The following is a 20,760-nucleotide window of genomic DNA, read 5'->3' on the forward strand; positions in this document are numbered from 1 at the left end:
TTCTTGTGACAACAAAAAATAAAGAAGTTTCTACAACGAAAAAGTATATATATATATATATATATATATATATATATATATATATATATATATATATATTTTTTTTTTCTATTCTATAAAATGGTCTATATAAAAAAAACAATAGACTCAGAAGAGACATCACAATTCTATATAGGTCATGTTCATGGCTAATCATAATATTATTAACCTTATTTTGATGATGATGATTATGAGTTCCATAAATATTACCTTAATCTCCTCTCTTCAGTTTGAGTTTTCTCGCTTCGATGCCGGGTTAACCGACATAGCCTACCAAGGAGTCGCGACTCCAAATGGCCAAGGTGCCATTCAAATGTCTTTTTGGGAGACACTATTTCGAGTGGGATGGGCATCCTATGCCAAAAAGGTCCCAATTTGGGATCCAGAAACAGGTCAAGTAACCGATTTCACTACACATTTCTCTTTTATCATCGACGCGAGAGATGGCCCTTATCGCGGCCCTTATGGAGACGGAATTGCATTCTTTATCGCCCCATTCGGTTCCCTCCTTCCTCTCAATTCAGGAGGAGAATACTTTGGCCTTCTTAACACCACCACCGTTATTGATACTTCGAGAAACCAATTTATTGCAGTTGAATTCGATATGTTCCAAAACCCTAGATTTGATCCTCAATACGATCATGTGGGTATTGATGTGAACACGCTGAGATCGGTTGTGACATCCCCATGGAATGCGAGTATTTATAGTAAAAATGTGATCGATGTTTGGATAGCTTACAATTCTTCGACCACCGATTTAACTGTTAATTGGGCTAACAAGACCGAAACCAATTCAACTCTCACTCTCAAGGTAGATTTGAAGAACGTTTTGCCACAATGGGTAATGCTTGGATTTACATGTGCCACGGGTTTACTTACATCGGATGCTGTGATTCAATCATGGGAGTTCAGTTCAAGCTTGGATATCAAGGAACAAAGTGGAACAACAACAAGAAGTGATATCAATTTGATCTTAGGTCTATCTTTATCGATAGGTTCTATAATCGTTGCCATACTACTTGCAATTACACTCAAAGCGATATGCAAGTCTAAAGATGTCGACAACAACGAGTTCATCACGTCCATGAATGTTGATCTCGAAAGAGGGTTAGGACCACACCCATTCTCCTACGAGGATCTTGCGTTGGCTACGAACAACTTCTCGGAAGCACGCAAGCTCGGTGAAGGAGGTTTCGGGAGTGTTTACAAGGGCTACTTGATTTCCTTGGACTTGCTAATAGCCGTGAAAAAAGTTTCAAAAAGTTCTAAGCAAGGGAAGAAAGAGTATGTAACCGAGGTAAAGATCATTAGCCAACTAAGGCATCGAAATTTGGTACAACTCATTGGTTGGTGCCACGATCATGGCGGTGAATTCTTGCTCGTATACGAGTTCATGCCAAACGGAAGCCTCGATGTGCACCTTTTCGGTAAGAAACCTGTGCTCAATTGGATCACGAGGCATAAGATAGCTCTTGGTCTTGCATCTGCCCTACTCTACCTTCACGAAGAGTGGGAGCAATGTGTGATACATAGGGACATAAAATCAAGCAATATAATGTTAGATTCGAGCTTCAACGTCAAACTTGGAGACTTTGGATTGGCTAGGCTTGCAGACCATGAACACGGTCCAGATACAACTGGGCTAGCCGGAACACTAGGTTACATGGCACCTGAATACCTAAGGACGGGCAGGGCGAGTAAAGAATCTGATGTTTATAGTTTCGGAGTGGTAATCTTAGAGATTGTCACGGGAATGCGGTGTAGGGATTCCAAGCTTGCCGACGAATTCCCAATGGGGTTTGTTGAATGGGTGTGGGACTTGCATGGAAAAGGAAAAGTTGTCGATGCCATAGATAAAAGAATGAATCAAGACTTAAATGATCAAGAAGTTGAATGTTTTGTAGTTGTTGGCTTGTGGTGTGTTCACCCTGATCCTAGTTTAAGGCCATCCATGAAACAAGCATCGCGTGTTCTTCATTTTGAATCTCCATTTCCCATCCTTCCAATAGAGATGCCAGTTCCGACGTACCTTCCATTAGAGATGCTAGTTCCGACATACCATCCACAAGTAGAATCTAACGCACCGATAATAACTTCTCACGATTCTCTAATAAGTTCTTCAAGCATGCAAGATGGACGTTGAATGAACTAATTAAATTGTGTATGTTTTTTTTTATGATATTTAGCATGTTTGTTGTTATATTGTGACTTTCAACAAATTTGTTTATTTTACTTTTCTCTATAAAAACTCAAATACAAAATTTGTAACAATTTTCTAATAATGCAATGAGTTATAGATGTGTTTGATTGTTGATATTGTATACTAATTATACTAAAATGATTTTAAATACCGAATAATCTTGAGTTATTCCAAATTTAATTTTGACTCCAAATTCGTTGTGAGTTTATAGAAATTATTATCTCAATTATTTGTTGCGTGGTAATAACCGAAGACACGACTTTTCTATGATGTAAAGTCTCGATCCAGGTTCTAAAATTCATAGTCAAATAGCATGCATTGTTGTTCAACTTATAAGTTCTTTAAGGAAATGAGTGAGTACTTGTTCTTTCTATAATTTGGACTTTATTCAATGAAAAATTGTTTTATATTTTCAAAAACTAATTAAAATGAGTATTTTGTTTTACTTAACTTTAATTTGTTAAAATTTAATAGTTCTCTAAAAAGTTTAAATACCTATAAAAAAAGAGTTATTTATTAGAGCATAAGATTATTTAAGAATCCCTATTAAGATTTTTAAATAAAAAATATGAATTATCAAATTATTTATTTTATCAATTAAAATATATTTTTTTTAAATTTGAATTTTAAATATAAAATTATATTTTCATAAGAATCACAAATAACTTTTTTTTTTATATCATTATTAAGTTTTTCAAAATGATTTATAAAAACCAAAAAGAAAAATCAAGCTCTTATGTACTTTGAATTTCAATTCTATTATTAAAACGAAAGTAAGAAAGTCATTTAGATGAATTGGTCAACACATTATTTATTATTTAGTTGACAAAAACAATATCTATATTTTATATAAAAAATACATATAATATAATATAAATGAGAATGGTTTATTACAAAAATACGAGTGAAGACTTAAATAAAAAAAATGATCACTAAAAAAACATGAACATTAAATATCTTCAAGAAATGAATTCACTTACTTATGTTAATCTGGGTTATAAAAATAGTTTATTTAATATGGGTTATAAAAGGTTGAATTATTAGGCAAAAATATTTAAATAATAATATATAATGAAAAAAAAATTAAATAGAAAATATTTTGATTAATAAAGGGATATATTTAAAGAGTAGATTAATTATTTAGATGATCATATGCAACTTGGTTTATTTATTTTGACTTTGTCAACCAAATTAAATGTTACAAGTGTATTTGAACAAGTCTAAATATGTTTACAAACTTATTATGATTTTCATTAAAATCTCGTGAAAATAAACAAGTTGTATATGTGACTAGGAAAAATCAATGCAATCTATTTAGTTTTTCAAAAACAAAAATTTATTTGTAGCATTGCCAGTATTATATTCATTGACTGAAAATTAAAGATATGCCCAGAAGAGAAATTTGGAGAATTCATACTTATAGTGTGAGTTTGTTTTTTTTCACCATAGCAATCAGTCAATAAGCTTATATGAATCTACATTCTTCACTAGTTTATTAATCAATACACCATCATTCTTTGTTTCGTTTAGTATCGTTTGATTGATTACAATACTTACGAGTTTATAAAAAATACATAACATCAACATTTCACAATCTCATGTTGTGCTAATATTTTACAAATATATTATTTTATTTGATAACACTATCCCTCCTCAAATTAAGATGAAATTTTTTTGGATAACTTGAGGTTAAAGACGAGATTGTGAAATGTTGATGTTATATTTTTCAAGCTTGATAAACTCGTGAAAAAATTAATCCAATAATGTAATAACACTGTGTTGACTAAATAAACTAGGGAATAAAATATAATCTCATAAAAGGTCGTTAAATGTGCTGGTCACCGACGCATAAATTTAATTGCGCAGATGACCACTTCAAAAATATTCGGAAGAAATTACCCCGCGGAGTAAGATACTTTGAGGTGGTCATTTGCGCAAATAAATTTATGCGCTAATGACCACTTCACAAAGATACTTTTTAGGATCATTTCGTCAAATTTCAAAATATATGATACCAAATGCAAAATAAATTCTACAAAGATTGGTAATATGTTAGGGGTAAACAAATACAATGGGCTTTTGTTTACAAAAGGTTCATATTCTAAAATGCTAATAGAATTTAGGTTTGATTAACAAATAAATACAATCCTTTTGTCATTAAATTTATAATGCTAAACATTCTAAATAATTTAAATCCATATATAGGTAATACTTTATTCAGTTACATTTCTAGGTCAATACTCACATATACTAGCTATTAGAGCAAACAAACCTAATGGGCTTATGACAAAAGGCCCATATTCTAACATGTTAATAGAATTTAGTATTTTGATTAACAAATAAATGCAATCCCTAATCCCTTGTCATTGATAATTTAAACAAAGAAATCTTGTTAAGAGCTTCCCCTATAAAATATTTTTTTTTTTATAGTTTTCTATAAAAACAACTAATTTCATTTTGTAAATAATTATTTCACTAACAATAATATGGTGGTTCATAACTACTATCAAATTAAAAGTATAGTGTTCATAAATATATATATATATAATTAATTCTCACTAAAAAAAAATGTTTTATAAATTGAATAGAGAAATAATGAATAAGAAAATAGTGAGACCGTGTTGACCATACAATTTTCTTTTATATATATAATATGATAAAATAATGATTTAGAGTTGGTCCATATAATATAATTATAATTTAGATATTAGGACAAAATTATATTTATGTGAATATTAATAAATATAATTAAATATATAATATTATAAATATATTTAATTATTTTGTATATTTTGTAAAAGTTTTAAGTTTAAATTTTTATAATAATATAATTTTTAATATATTATAATATATATAATATTAAAAAATTTGTTTATAATTTTTTATAAAAAAATAATTTTTTTTTAGAGATTATGGTAAGAAGGTGTTGTGAGGGTGTGGATTCCCAAAAATTGAACAGGACAAAAAGTAGTAAAAAATTTTCCAAAGTATGGAAAACGAATTCTCTGCCCAACCCCGATCAGCCTGTACAGTTAAGTTTATTATAAAATACAACCTAAATCAAAATATTATTTTATCCACTTTTTAACCTCACTCAATTCACTAATTAAAAAAATTATATTTATTATATAAAAAAAAAACTTAACCTTCCACACAATCATTTATAAGATTTATATTTTGAAATGAAATAAAATACTGTCAATATTTTTTCAATATGAGTTAATTATTATTTTCAATTACAATATTTATTTGAGAAAATATTTGTGGGGATCAAATGCGATTCGTATGCATTCAATTATAAAAAAAAAATGAATTCACCTCCACATTACCGACATAGATCGCTAGCGATTCCGACTTTAGATTGTTGCATGCAGCCTTCAATCCGAACTAAGGATCTCTTAACTGTCCATTTCATTATGAATTAAAGGTATTAATTCCATTATGAACTAAGGTATTAAAATAAAATGAATTCACCTCCGCATTACCGATCTAGATGGCTAGCCATTCCGACTTCATGATTGTTGCATGCATCCTTTAATCCGAACTAAGGATCTCTTAAATGTCAATTCCATTATGAATTAAAGGTATTAATGAATCGAATCTCTCTAAGCAGAATTCGAACAACCTACTTTAAAGTTATCTGTGCTCACATATCTCTGGTTTTTCTGTTTCATCGCACAGGAATGAACAAAAGTGTATTTTTTTTAAATGATTGTCTTGCCTCTTTTTATGTGAGAGGGAACAGGTAAACAAGAAATATGTGAAAGCATCTGGATTCAAACGTACCAAACATAGAAATTGCATTCTACAAAATAAGATTGTCACCTTAACACAAAAAAAAATCTTAACATTCAATAGGATCATTTATAAGATTTATTTTTTGAAGTGAAATACAATATTAAGTGTGAAATATTATAATTTTAGGTAATAAATTATATAAATATAAATAAAATCAACATATTAATGAATAATCTAGATAAACATATATGGATTTGAGTCGGGTTTTCGGACCAAAGAACCGACTGAGAAGATTCAAAGGGATTTCTCTTGGGCTCCAAGTATTTTCTCTCTCTATATTCATCTCTATCTATCTCTCTCTTGTTCTTCTTCCGTATATAACTTCGCTAAGAGCCTGTCCTTCTTCTTCGTGGAGCAGCTCCCTCTCCGCTTCGAGTTTCAGGAGGAAAGAAAGAAAGAATACATTCATAACATACCAGCGCCTTCTTTACATTCCCAATTTCACCTTTTCCAATACCCACAGACAAGAACAACAACAAGGTCTTCGAAGTCTTCCGATTCGACGGTTTCATATCATTTCTCCAATATCAGGTACTGGGTTCATCATTTCTTGATCTCAATCTTTGTTTTTCTTCATTTCTCAGGGATGTTGTTGCCCTTTTCTCCATCTTTCCTGAATTTTAGATCTAGAATGAACTAGGGTTTGTTTCTTTCTTTTCTGTTTTTCACTCGGTGCAAAACAATTTGAATGATAAATCGAGATCGCTTCTCATTTTCTTATGCATTGATTTTGATGATAGGAAGTGGGTTCTTCTTATTTGTTTGATTCCTGCAATCCTTTGGGAGATATGAGCTCTCATGTTCGATCGGATAGAAGGGATAATCATAATAATAATAATAGGGCAAGAAATACAGGTCAATCAGCAGCTCGTCAAGAGTGGGTTCCTAGGGGAACAACAACTGCTCCTGCTCCTGCTCCTCCTCCTCCAGCCACCAATACAACAGTCCAGTTTCCTATTCCCATTACTTCAAATCCAACCGGAAATGGATCATCAGGAGGTCATGTAGTTAACTCAGACACCCACTTTCCACAACAGCAAAATCGGTATAGAGTGAACTTGGGGGGTGGTCATCAGGGAAGACGGTACAATCAGAGGAAGGAGAGACCTCATCAGAAAGTTAATGAGCAAGAAAAGGTACCCAAGGATACCAATTTACCTCTGCTTGTGCAGGAAATTCAGGAGAAACTTACTAAGGGTGCTGTCGAGTGTATGATATGCTATGATATGGTTGGTAGGTCTGCACCCATCTGGTCTTGTCAAAGCTGCTATTCAATCTTCCATTTGACCTGTATTAAGAAATGGGCGCGGGCTCCTACTTCTGTTGATTTATCTGCTGAGAAGAATCAAGGTTTCAATTGGCGTTGTCCGGGATGCCAATCTGTTCAGTTTACTGTTTCTAAAGACATTAGATATTACTGCTTCTGTGGAAACAGGCAAGAACCTCAATCTGATTTGTATCTTACTCCACATTCCTGTGGAGAACCGTGTGGTAAGCCACTTGAGAAAGAAGCTCATGGAGGTGAAGACGATCATTGCCCCCATATTTGTGTAATCCAATGCCATCCAGGCCCATGTCCTCCTTGCAAAGCCTTTGCTCCACCTCGCCCGTGCCCGTGTGGGAGAAAGACAATCACGACAAGATGCTTCGACAGGAAATCAGTTCTCACCTGCGGCAATAAATGCCAGAAGCTTCTCAGCTGTTTGAGACACAGGTGTGAAAGCATTTGTCATGTTGGGGATTGTGATCCTTGTGAAGTTGGAATAAACGCGTCCTGCTTCTGCAATAAGGTAACCGAGGAGATTCTCTGCGGAGATATGTTTCTCAAGGGAGAACTCCCATATGAAAGTGGCGTTTTCTCGTGCAATTCTTTGTGTGGGAGGAAACTTGGATGTGGGAATCACGATTGCGATGAAATTTGCCACCCCGGTTCGTGTGGGACGTGCGCTTTGTTACCTGGAAATGTAAGTGCGTGTTACTGTGGGAAAACGGCCTTGCAGACGAGTAGAGAAACTTGTTTAGATCCGATTCCGACCTGTTCAGAAACCTGTGGAAGAACTCTCATTTGTGGGATTCATCGATGCGAAGAGACCTGCCATGCGGGGGAATGCCCTCCTTGTAAAGTAATGGTCACTCAGAAATGCCGATGCGCGTCCACTTCTCGCATAACTGAGTGTTTCAGATTGACTAGTGATGAGAAATTCAAATGCGACAAGCCTTGCCTGCATAAGAAGGGCTGCGGGAGGCATCGGTGCAGTGAAAGGTGTTGCCTGCTTTCGAACCCTAGTTTTACTTTGGAAAGGGATTGGGATCCGCATATGTGTTCGATGCCGTGTGGGAAGAAGTTAAGATGCGGGCAGCATTCTTGCGAATCGTTATGCCATAGTGGTCATTGCCCGCCTTGTCTTGAAACTATTTTCACCGAATTAACTTGCGCTTGCGGAAAAACGGTGATTCCTCCTCCCCAGCCTTGCGGAACACCTTCGCCGTCGTGCCAGCTAGCATGCTCGGTTCAACAGCCTTGCGGGCATGTTTCTAACCATAGTTGCCATTTCGGAGACTGCCCGCCTTGTTCGGTTCCAATCGCAAAGGAGTGCACTGGCGGGCATGTTGTGCTGAGGAGCATTCCTTGTGGCTCGAAGGACATTCGATGCAATAAGCTATGTGGGAAGACCAGACAGTGCGGGCTCCACGCCTGCGCGAGGAGTTGTCATCCCCCGCCTTGTGATTCCTCTTGCGGACCGAATTCGAACTCGAACGTTAAGGCTTCGTGTGGACAGACTTGTGGTGCTCCGAGGAGGGACTGTCGGCATACATGTGTTTCTCTTTGCCATCCTTCTTCTGCATGCCCCGATGCTCGGTGCGAGTTCTCCGTCCCGATTACTTGCGTTTGTGGAAGGATAACTGTATCGGTTCCATGCGATGCTGGCGGAAGCAATGGCGGTTATGGAGGGGACTCTCTTTATGAAGCGTCGATAACCCAGAAACTGCCACTGCCACTTCAACCTGTCGAAACGAATGGGAGACGGGTTCCTTTAGGGCAGAGGAAGCTAGCGTGCGACGATGAATGTGCGAAGCTTGGGAAGAAACGGGTTCTTGCTGATGCGTTTGGTATTACGCCGCCGAATCTTGATGCGCTTCATTTCGGGGATAGTTCGGGTATCTCCGAGGCTATGTCGGACCTGTTTAGGAGGGATCCGAAGTGGGTTTTGTCGGTGGAAGAACGGTGCAAGATTCTTGTCCTTGGTCGCGGGAGAGGTGGAGCTAGCGGCTTGAAAGTTCATGTATTTTGTCCTATGATAAAGGAGAAGAGAGATGCTGTGAGGTTGATTGCGGAGAGGTGGAAGTTATCGATTAATGCTGCTGGGTGGGAACCGAGGCGGTTTATCGTGGTGCACGTCACTCAGAAGTCGAAGGCTCCGTCTCGAATTCTCGGTTCGAAAGGTGGTCCTATACCGACTATACTTCATGCACCCGTGTTTGATCCTCTTACTGACATGGATCCTAGGCTTGTCGTTTCGCTGTTTGATTTGCCGAGTGATGCTGATATTAGCGCGCTGGTTCTGAGATTTGGCGGGGAGTGTGAACTGGTCTGGTTAAATGACAAGAATGCTCTGGCTGTTTTCAGTGATCCTGCTAGAGCTGCAACTGCTATGAGAAGGTTGGATCAAGGATCGGTTTATCATGGAGCCATTATGATGGTTGCCCAAAACGGTGGTGGGGCGTCATCAACTGCTGGTGCTTGGGGAGGACAGTCGAAGGACGGTTTGAAGAGTGGCGGGGGTTTGTGGAAGAAGGCGGTGGTGCAGGAGTCGGGTTGGAGCAGTGAGGGCGGTTCATGGAACGGGAATGGGAATGCTGAACCATTGGCAGCAGGTGTATGGAAAGGGAAGGAGGAGTCGTCAAACTCGATTCTCGCGACTTCTGTAAACAGGTGGAGTGTTCTTGAATCATCTTCTTCTTCCACACATGTGGTTGGAAAGAGCCAGGTTTCTTCTGACCCTAAACCTGAGAAGAATGAAGAGAATGAGGAGAATGATATATCAAATGTGGTGGATGACTGGGAAAAAGCTTATGAAGATTGAAGAAAAGAATTTACTTTTTTTTACTGCAGGTTTGGATTTGGATTTGGGTTTGTGTTTAAAAGGAAGAACCCAACTTCAACTCAATTTAGAAACACACTCTTGGATAATTCTTGAGATTACAAACAAAAAAAAAGAATGTATTGCATGTGTTGTTACATTACAGTACACTTTGAGCTTCTTTTATTTTGAAAAAGAACCTTAAAAACATTAATATTGTAGTAGGTTTTATTACATTCTGTGCAAACAAACCTGGTTGATTTTGTGACAGTGTTTGTTTGCTATCTATCTCTTTGTTGAAGAGAATGCTTGAAACTGTAATTTTGATCTGTTTGAAAATGGTTATATCTTCTTTTTTTAGAGGTTTTTTACTAATCCTTATTGCTGCTGTATTGGTTTAATGAATTGGGTATTTTCAAATAACCCATCAGTTTGAAACAGGTGGGTATTTTTGTTTGATGATTTGAAATTGAATGATGGTATTTATTATTTACCTGTGGAAGATGTTGTGGTTGAAAATTACTGCAGGTAATTATTTACTGGGGAGTGTGTCATCAGGTGGTTCATGTCTTTTGCAGTGATAAGTAAAATCAGGGTGCAAATGTTTCTGAAGGGCAAGTAAAACAGAAGAGCAGCAGCAGTCTGATTCAGTGTTTGTTTTAACACTTTTTTACTGGAATAGAATGAATGGTATTTATTCATATTTATTTTTACCTCAATATTCAAATTGTTATTCAATTCTCTAGTAAAACAGTAACTTTGCTTGGTAAAAGTGATAAAAAAAACAAAAACTTATAAAACACTTAGGTCAGTTGTTTATTTGGTGGAGAAAACAAAGAATCCTATGAAGACAATGAATTGAATTGATATATGTGAAATTCAAGTAATAGCAAGTCTTTGTTTGTTTGCATGAATCCAATTTTCAATTACAAACCAATATTCATAAGTGACAAGTTTAATTAATATAAATTTTGACATTACAAAAAATTGTTCAAAAATATTTAGTAAAATTAATATTATTGTGAATTATGCGTTTACTATCCCGGTTTTATTTTACTTCGAATATTTTTTTATTACAATTCTTATCCAATTAGATTTTTGTGACGAAAAACACAAATACCATACCCGACCAACTACCGATCAAATTAAAGAAAAAATGTTTATAACCGGACAATTCAAAACAGAAAATTACAATTGTTATGAACCTAATTGTGTGTAAATTAATTAAGGAACCGTATGAATAATACAATTGCCAGAGCAACAAGTTAGGACAGCTGTTATATTGACCGTAGACCATGTCTGGCACGTGGACGTGGCCTAGAGGCGGAAAATGGACCGCCATTTTATACGGCGGTGTCAATTCGAAATAACTATTTTTTTTTATTTTAACTAAAATAATTAATGAATTATTTTTTTAATATGTATAATTAATTAATTAATATAAACTAAATAGAAAAATGATGTCGTTTACAAACAATCTAAAAATGAGACATAAACGGACACTAATAGAATCTGCTTTTTGATTTGTCGTTTGATATGAGAACAATAGTTAATTTTATAATATTAAAAAACAAGATTTGTGATGAACAGTTGTATATATTAGTGTTTTAAAATAAAGACAAAACAAGGTAATTAAATAAGGATAAATAAATAAATAAATAATTTTATTTATGGAAAGAAGACAAAAAAGACTGCACTAATATCAACTTGCATGGAAATAGTTGACGAGGAACAAACTGTACTACCTAGCTAGGTTACCTATTCTTATTATTATTATTTATTATATATAATTTATTAAAATTCATTACTTAAAATTGGGTTTATTAATAATAATTAATTTATAAGAAAATAATATGTGGAATCTAGCTAGGTTTATTTAATTTTATAAAAGGAAGGTCTGCATGATCTTCATCAACATTGGATACCTTTTTTCTTGTCTTGTTTTGTTTGTTTGTGTAATTTATAATAATGTGCCTAATTGTACTTTTGGACAATTTAAATAATTGTTTTAATTAGATCTAAATCATACACTAAGATATCAATTTCACATGTTAAATTACATGAATGTTTTTATTAATATAGCAAACATTTTTATTTTTTGATTTTTGACCGTAGTTAATTTATTTTCTGAAAAATGATAACTTAAAACATTGATATGATCTTTATTTAAATAAAATATTTTAGTGAGAATTTAGTTTAAATATTTAATCTCTTTCAGTAAAAATATTATCTTATACTTAAACTATGATTAAGTTTGAATGACTTATATTCAGCTTATTCTTTCAAATTAAATTCAGTTTATATTTAGTTTATTTGTTAGAGTGGAGAGGCAGAGAGAAAATTGCGTTGTAACGCAAAATATGTTTGATTATAATTTTTTCGTTAACTTATTACCCATAGTAAATTATTATATAACGTTAAACTTAAACGTTTAAATTAAATGTTCAATCAAACGCACCTATACCATAGTGGGGAATGGGGATGCGCGCATGATAGAATGGTCCAGCCGGTCCGCCCCCGGTAAAAAATAGTGGAGCGCCCTCATTTTTAACTTGTTTTACTTTTACCAGATTTTTTTATTATTCTAAAAAACAACATTTAAAATTTATCTTAAATATTTTTTTATATAATATATAAATAATTAATTTTTTTATGAAATTATAAATAAAATATTTTTTATAATTATTTAAAATTATATATATTAGTAATATTATAAATTTAATCATCAAAACTCACTAAATAAATAACTAAATAATTAAATTGACACTGCATTCTAATTTTGTAATTTTTATTTGAAACCTTTAATTTGAGTTTCTTATCACCAAAGTTATGAAAAAAATAAAAAATTAACGATAATATTTATAAATAAATAAAATATTAATGTCACTAATGTTTAATTATCAAATTTCAGCGAAATAAATGATTTTCACTACCGAATTTCAGAGAATAAATAGTCTAACTCATTGATCCGTTGAAATTTGATAGTTAAATTAATAATATTAATATTTTATTTATTTATAAATGTCACGTGTATAATAAATTCACTGATACCGTCAAAACAAATCTCGTTTCGTATAATTTTAACTACGAGAAATATAAAATTTTAAGATTGAAAAGAAAATATAAAAATCTCAACTAATCTCAATAAAAAGTTTCAACCTTAAATAAAAAAAAAATAGTTTGCATAACAGATTAAATATTTCAATTTTGTTGATTCATAAAAATGAAAAAAAAATATATATTTGTACCCACTAAGATAATTTATGCTTTGTTAAGCACGATTTTAAAAAAAATTCATACAAAATCAAACATCTCATGTCACTCAAATCATTAATCAAAATAATAAAATATTTTATATTTTAAATTATTATTTTTCATTTTATTTATATATATTAATAAACTTTAATTATATTTATCAAAAATAATCATTACTTTCTCAAAATCACCATCTATCATTATTTATTTATTTTTTTAAGTTTTATAAAATTCAATCAGAACAATCTCTTAAAAGAATTATTATTTAGAGATTAACTATCATACATTCATTTGTTACATCAAAATAGTAGCTTTCATTCTTTAAAAAAAAAAAATAATAATTAATTGACAGTAATAATCTCTTATTTAAAATATAAATAAATAGACAAATAAATAAAATGATTGAAATTGCAATCCCTCAGGCTTAACTCAGATTGAACTGGGACCTTAATAATTCAAAATGAGTACAAAATTATATAGAGAGAGAACAAATCCAACTCATGATCTTTTTCAACAGCTTTTATTTATTTATTTATTTTCATTCCATATGATTTATTAATTAAAAACCTATGACTGTCAATAATATTAATAATTACCCTAAATTATTTACTTATTACTGTCCACATCCTCATTCGCCATGCATTTCCTTCAATATAAAAAAACAACAATAATAATAATTTATTATTTATAATAATTTATTTGTACATACTTCCAGATTTGAATCCGCATGCTTGGCAATAACAAGAACACTCTCTTTCTCTCTCTATAAACCTTTCTACAAATCCATTCAAAGATCCCTTCTTTCTTTCTTCTTCTTCTTCCCCAAATCTCATTTTTCAAATAATCAAAATGGTTCAAAAACATTTACACGAGCTTTTAGAAGAAGATCAAGAACCCTTTCTTCTTCAAAACTACATCGCCGATCAGCGTTCGCGTCTCAATATCAAAAACACCTCCATTGTTTCTTCAACAACAAAACAAAGTAATACCCTGTTCAAAAACGCATGTCTTTTCTCCTTTTACGATTCACCCGATCCTCGAAAATCGCCACTTTTATCCGGATTTCTATCCCCAAATGCTTCATCTTTAGCTAAGAACTGTTCAAACGCTGTTCTTCATATCCCAGCAAGAACTGCAGCTCTTCTTTTGGAAGCTGCTATGAGGATTCATAAACATTCTGTTTCTAAAAAAAAGAAAACTTCACTGGGTTTATTTGATTTGGTGTTTAAAAGATTGGGTAGTCGGAATCGTGATAGATCGCCGGAAAAATCTTTGGATTTAAACAGATGTAGTAATAGTTCAACATCAACCGCCGGAGAAGAAGAGCATATTCCGGCGCCGGCAACGGAATTAGAAACCAGTTTGACTTTCATTTTAAGTCCCTTTCATTTCTCTCTCAATGGACGACATTCGCCGGAATTCTTGTCTCCGGTGACCTCACCCGCCGGCCGGCGAACAAATGAGGTTTTTTTCTTTCTTTCTTCAGCTGGGTTTTAATTTTATTTATTTAATTAATTATTTTCATTTCAAATAATATCATTATTTTACATTTTTACCCATATTCTATGATAGGTAACAAAAGATGAGAGGGTTATAATTGTCATTTTGCTTGTAATTTGTACTTGGAGATGGGGATACTGCCCCTGTTAAAGTAATATTTGATTAGAAGGGTCTTTCTGAGAAAATATATTTTCCTGAAAAGGACAAATCTTTTTTTTCTTTTTTTAATTTTATTTTTTTAATATATATAAGTTCAAATCTCACCTTTTTATTTTTCATTTTAATCTATTATTTTATGTTGTCCCTTATTTTAAATAAGTTCAAATCTCACATCTTTTCCAAACAAACAAAATAAATCCCTTAATAATTGGGTTGAAAACTTTAAATGTACATTATTGAAAACCAAGTCAACAACAAAACTTCATTCTATTAATTAAATTAAAATAATAATATAGTTCAAGGTAACACTTTTGTGTTAACCTTTTAAATTCAAAAATTACCATTCTACTAAGTTTACAATTTCATATAAACTAGATTGAAAATAGTATTTTCTTATAATGTTTTTATAAGTTTGAATTATTTGTAACTCTCGAATAACCGAACTAATTCAATATGTAGGGAAAAAACAAGATCGATGAAGAAGAGAGCATAGAAAACGATAAAGAACGAGAAGAGGAAGAACAATTTAGCCCGGTTTCAGTATTGGAACCCCAATTCGAAGACGACGATGAATTAATACACGAAGATAGCGACAATATTTATGAAGCGGAATGCAGCTATGTGATCGATCAAAGTACGTATGACAACTAATAGCTATTTAATTCCATGTTCAATTTTTTTAAAATTATTAGATTTGGTGAGTAGTCAGTTTCCAACTTTCTGTTATCTAACATTTTGTTTAGACATTTATATGTTTTTATTAAAAATATTGTAGGGTATAGTCATCAAATACTCTTGTCTGTTGATCAAAAAAAATTTCAACATTTTTCTACATTACTTGTAAACCTTTTTTTATTTTATTTTTTTATAATGTGGGGACATCACACCATGATCTGATTAGAAAAGAACAAAAGACTTGATTTTTTTTAGTATGAAAAAGACTGAGACTTCATCTATGTGTTAGGTTTGGCATTTACAGGAGCAAAGCATCAACTATTAGAAAAGTTGAGGAGATTTGAAAGATTGGCTCAATTGGATCCTTATGAACTCGACAAGACATTGTTCGACTACGACGAAAATGAAGAACACGAAGATGAAGACAATGTAGAATGGTCTAAGAAGGAATTAGATGAGTATTTCCTCAATCAAGTGATGGATAAATCCGGGGTTCATTTGGACAAGAGGCTTGTATCGGATTTAATAGTTGAGGAGGAGAAACGAGGAGAATTGGAAGAAGGATCATGCGAAAAAGAATCGGTTATGAAAAGGGTTTGCACGAGGTTGGATGAATGGGAAAAGGCGAAGCCCGAGAGCATCGATATGATGATTGAACTTGATTATAGAAGGGAAGTTAACGGATGGTGGAAGAGGAGCGAAGAAATAGACGATAAACAAGTGAAAGAGGTTGCAACGGAGATTCAAATCGCAATTCTAGTTGAATTGATTGAAGAGCTTTCGGAAGAATTACTAATTGTTTGTTAGTTAATCTTCTTTACTATTAAAATGGTATCATAATCTTGTTTTTGCTATCATTAGTTCATCTTTTTTATCTAAACCATTAATAAAGGGTTAATGTTGGATTTTCATTAAGAGCATGTTTATTTAAAAATACAAATTAGAAACCATTTTAAGAATACAAATCAAATTTGAAGACTATAATGAAAGTAACATTTTGTTACTTTTTTTTAGTTAAATAATATAAACAATTTGATCAAACTAAAACTCTATTATTTAGATAAATAAATACAAAATTGAACACTTTTATTGTATTCTGTCAAAGGCTGAAATGAGACATTTTAGTGAAAAAAATTGAATATTCTTTAGAAATGGTGAGTATATAATAATACAGTACTTAAATAGAAATTTGGGAAAAACTGACAAATAAATTTAATGGAAATAGGGGGCCACTCATCTAACATTTGACCTAATTGACAGAAATCTAGAGAGGTCCAATTATTTGACAGATTTTATTATTATTTGTTTTTATTAGTAGTATAAGTAAGAATCAAATTAGAAGAGTTCAAATGCTATTTTCAATTTTGTTAGCACTTAGCAATATATAAATTTATATATCAGACAAAACCCAAAAAAAGAATATCAAGAATAGCAAATGATGATGTATTTTTGTTTCAATTTATTTGCAAATGATGATGTATTTTTGCGAAAAACATATCTAGAAATTAGAATTATAATGAACTTGAAAATAAAACAAGTAAATAAATATGAGTTTTGTTATTTATTTCTACCGTAAAAAAAATGAATGACGGAATTCAACTCATCAAACCCTAATATATACCTGTCAATGTTATCGTTCAAACTTTATTTCATTTTAGTGAAATTAAAGTTCAAAACTATAAAAAAAAAAAAAAATTAAAAGTGTAACCAACCTTTTATTATTATTATTGAAAATAGAAACTCAAGTAAGTGTGATATCAACAATAACTATATTTCAAAGACTTTAGCTAATTAACTATAAAAAAACATTAATAATAAAAAAGTTCTTTTTAATCTACCTGTTTTTGCAGTCACATAAATGAAATGGTTCATTTAAAAGACTATGAATCGGGCCCATGTCTCTTTGATTTTTAAATGTTAGGGCCTACTTGTTTCTAGTTGGGCCTAGATGGATTTAAAAGATGCCAGAATATTATTCAATTAACAACCAATAAAAAATAAAAGATAACCCTAATTTCATAGGGTTTGAAAGAATTTTTTCATTAATGAATTTTGTCAGTCTACTAATTTTATTCCTCGATAAAATACTAGTAATTATTTAATTTCATCAGAAGCCCATTAAGAATGAGAATTTATGTAAGCCTGATTCTAATTTGGAATTTTTTAAAATAATCTTGTTTATATGAGATTATAAGAATTAAATTAGTGTAAAGATTTAATGATATTAATATTAATATTTATTTAAACATATACGTAAAAATTATTTTAATATCAACTATCTTAATTGATAAATGATTCAATAACTTGGATCGTTTTTATCAAATGGGTTTGAACTTTAAATTGTGTCATAAGAATTTTGAATTATCAAAATTTTAGTCATTTAAAAATTTTCTCAAAGGAATAAATGTATCTCATCATATTTTAGTCGATCATTTATATTTTTCTAATTAATTTATCATATTTTTTTTAACTGAAATGATATTTAGAGACGTTTTTGACGTATTTTATTTTAAATTTAGTATTTTTTAGATTTACACATTCTAATTTGTCGAATTTTGTTTGAGTAACTAAAAAATGGGTAATCTGAAGAAATATTTATAAAAAAAATTTATAACAACGTAACTTTATACATGGTTTACCAATTTAGACGTACTTGTGTTTTGTTTTATTTTGAATATTTTAAATTATACACGTTCAAAAATACTTAATACTGTTAAATGTCTTAAAACATGTGTAATATGTGAGAATAATTGAAGAAAAAGAATTACTATTTTTTTACAAATATGATAAATTAATTCAGAAAATAAAAATAATATGTTAAAATAAGAAGACATGTTTATTTGGTTGTGAAAAAGTTTTAAATTATTAAAATTGCAATAATTTGAACCTTATGTAACACAATTTAAAGTTTGAGCCATATTTATTAAAAAAAAAAAAAATTTGAATCCTAAATAGTAATTGAGCATTGATAAATTAATTAATTTAATTGATGAAAAATATAAACGAGAATTGGGAGTTATTTAAATAATAAACCCTTACTACAAGGCCTTAACTTTTCAAAATGTCTAAAGAGAGGCTACTTTTTTATTTAACATAAAAATTAAAGTTTTTTGTTTTAAGAAACTTTATAATAAAATAATCATGATTAAGTAAGCCTTATTATAATGCTAGACAACTAATCTCTATAAATGAAGGATTAGACATGTAATCACAATCAATGAACAAAGTTTTGCTTATCCTGGTTGGCAGCCTCTTCCACCACTTGCTATAGTTTGAAGCAACCCTAGCTAGCTAGAATTCTATATCATCAATCAAGGCCAATTTTGACTAGATACGATTAAATATTTATATTAAAGATAACGTAATTTCAACCAACGCGCTACTTCTGCAGAATACGACACTAGTATTGTTAGTGTCAACAACTCGACCATATGAATTATTCATCATTTATAAAACCTTTTTTGAACTTGATAAACTTTGTTACATTTTTTTAGCCATAATTGTTGTTATGATCTATGAAACTTATGTATATCATACATCCAAAGACACATTTGTAGTAACATTTAATGCACATGTATCATAAATTAATCAAATACTAGCTAGGGTTATCAAAATTAGATTTAAATTTAGCTTATTAATAAATAAATCTAGTTGTTTTGTGGGTTTTAAGGATTTTTGCTTTCAATATTTTCCCCAAATTAAATTAGGTCATAACTATCAATTGGATGATCCTCATGCATGGGGGACATATATATACAATCACAGAAAAGGAGTGGATCCCACTAGTTTGGAACCAAATTATTTCAAACCAGATTTGGTGACAGCCATGAAGCAACTTCAATTTTTTTTTGAATTTGTAATCATCAAATTTGCATTACACCCGTAATAATAATAATTATAATGATGATATTAAACTATGGTTGGCACTTAGTTTCAAAAAGTTTGTGCCAGAGTATTAAACAAGATAGAAACATATCATAGCTAATAATTATTTATTTATTTTTATAGAATGTAACAATATAGTGATCTTTTAAGAATCACCTCTTTTGACACTTGAACTAAGTTAGTGTGATTTTTTTTTTAATGAGTTTTCAATTTGCACATTAATTTTGTATTTGGATCAATGATACATTGGCTTGAGAAAATCTAAGTTGTTTTGATCCAATGATTCTCATTTAAAAAAAAAAAAGGTTGTATCGTAAAGGACCGAAGTCTAATTATACATACATCTGTATCAAGCCAAGCAATAGATTGTTGATGAGATGGCATAGCTTTATTTCTTTGACTATATATTAACTAAATTAAAAAATTAAATCACTTTCCCGCCTAACTACTTTGTTTGGGAGCTTTCCTTTTATCAATCATATATAAATTTAATATTGAAAAAAGTTTCACTTTTTTAATATGTATCATTTTATGGACCAATTGATGTGTGTTCTAGATAAGCCTAGTCAGATGGAGAAATGATCAAATAACTCGAGAATCCCTGACATAAAGAGATATTTGTTATGTTTATCGGGCATAAATAACTCAAATCCTAACCTAAAGAGTTTTAGAACCAATATTTTTTTTTTGTTAAGTTTTCATTTGGTGAAGTTAAGAAATATTGACACATTTCGTTACAACCATCACTAGGACATTTGCTCAATTCTTGAGCTGAGTAGTGGTGAATAATTATAAAGACATTATTAACATATGTTTACAACAGTGGAGATTATTATTAACATATGTTTACAACAGTGGAGATTGATAATTTAGTACTAGAACGCAAAACCTTGTTTTTTTTAAGATTACGATTTCAATCTTCAAACACAAATTAAAAAATGTTTATTTTTTTCTTTAACGAAAATTAAAACTTTGTTCGGTTAAGTTTTTTTCAAAAAAAAAAATCAATATAATTAAACATAATTTCATCAAATATCTTATTATTTAATTTATTACCAAAAATATTAAAATAATTTAAATTTCTTTAAAAAAATATTTTATCTTTATATATTAACTTTTTAATTATTTTTTTACTAAAATGTTTTTACAATCAACCAATTTTAAATA

The 20,760-nt window shown here is 31.1% G+C and overlaps 3 protein-coding genes across 4 annotated transcripts; all 3 read left to right on the forward strand.

Moving 5' to 3' along the window:
* Positions 1 to 206: 206 nt before the first annotated feature.
* On the forward strand, positions 207 to 2,206 carry LOC124936200 (L-type lectin-domain containing receptor kinase IX.1-like). The gene has a single exon (XM_047476680.1). The coding sequence runs from the start codon at positions 218 to 220 to the stop codon at positions 2,180 to 2,182; it is 1,965 nt and encodes a 654-aa protein (XP_047332636.1). The 5' UTR covers positions 207 to 217; the 3' UTR covers positions 2,183 to 2,206.
* Positions 2,207 to 6,257: 4,051 nt separating this feature from the next.
* On the forward strand, positions 6,258 to 10,494 carry LOC124936395 (NF-X1-type zinc finger protein NFXL1). 2 transcript variants are annotated; one of them, XM_047476894.1, is made up of 2 exons: positions 6,258 to 6,568; positions 6,782 to 10,494. In XM_047476894.1, exon 2 carries the CDS (start codon positions 6,826 to 6,828, stop codon positions 10,120 to 10,122), a length of 3,297 nt encoding a protein of 1,098 aa, XP_047332850.1. In that variant the 5' UTR covers positions 6,258 to 6,568; positions 6,782 to 6,825; the 3' UTR covers positions 10,123 to 10,494. The 2 variants fall into 2 exon arrangements, with proteins under 2 accessions (XP_047332850.1, XP_047332849.1); XM_047476893.1 differs by having other exon boundaries at positions 6,332 to 6,568; positions 6,778 to 10,494.
* A 3,629-nt stretch (positions 10,495 to 14,123) lies between these two features.
* On the forward strand, positions 14,124 to 16,536 carry LOC124935600. Its single transcript, XM_047476023.1, has 3 exons — positions 14,124 to 14,838; positions 15,493 to 15,682; positions 15,980 to 16,536. Exons 1-3 carry the CDS (start codon positions 14,224 to 14,226, stop codon positions 16,513 to 16,515), a joined length of 1,341 nt encoding a protein of 446 aa, XP_047331979.1. The 5' UTR covers positions 14,124 to 14,223; the 3' UTR covers positions 16,516 to 16,536.
* Positions 16,537 to 20,760: the final 4,224 nt, after the last annotated feature.

This window comes from Impatiens glandulifera, chromosome 4 (assembly GCF_907164915.1).
Source record: "Impatiens glandulifera chromosome 4, dImpGla2.1, whole genome shotgun sequence".
Lineage (NCBI taxonomy): Eukaryota > Viridiplantae > Streptophyta > Magnoliopsida > Ericales > Balsaminaceae > Impatiens > Impatiens glandulifera.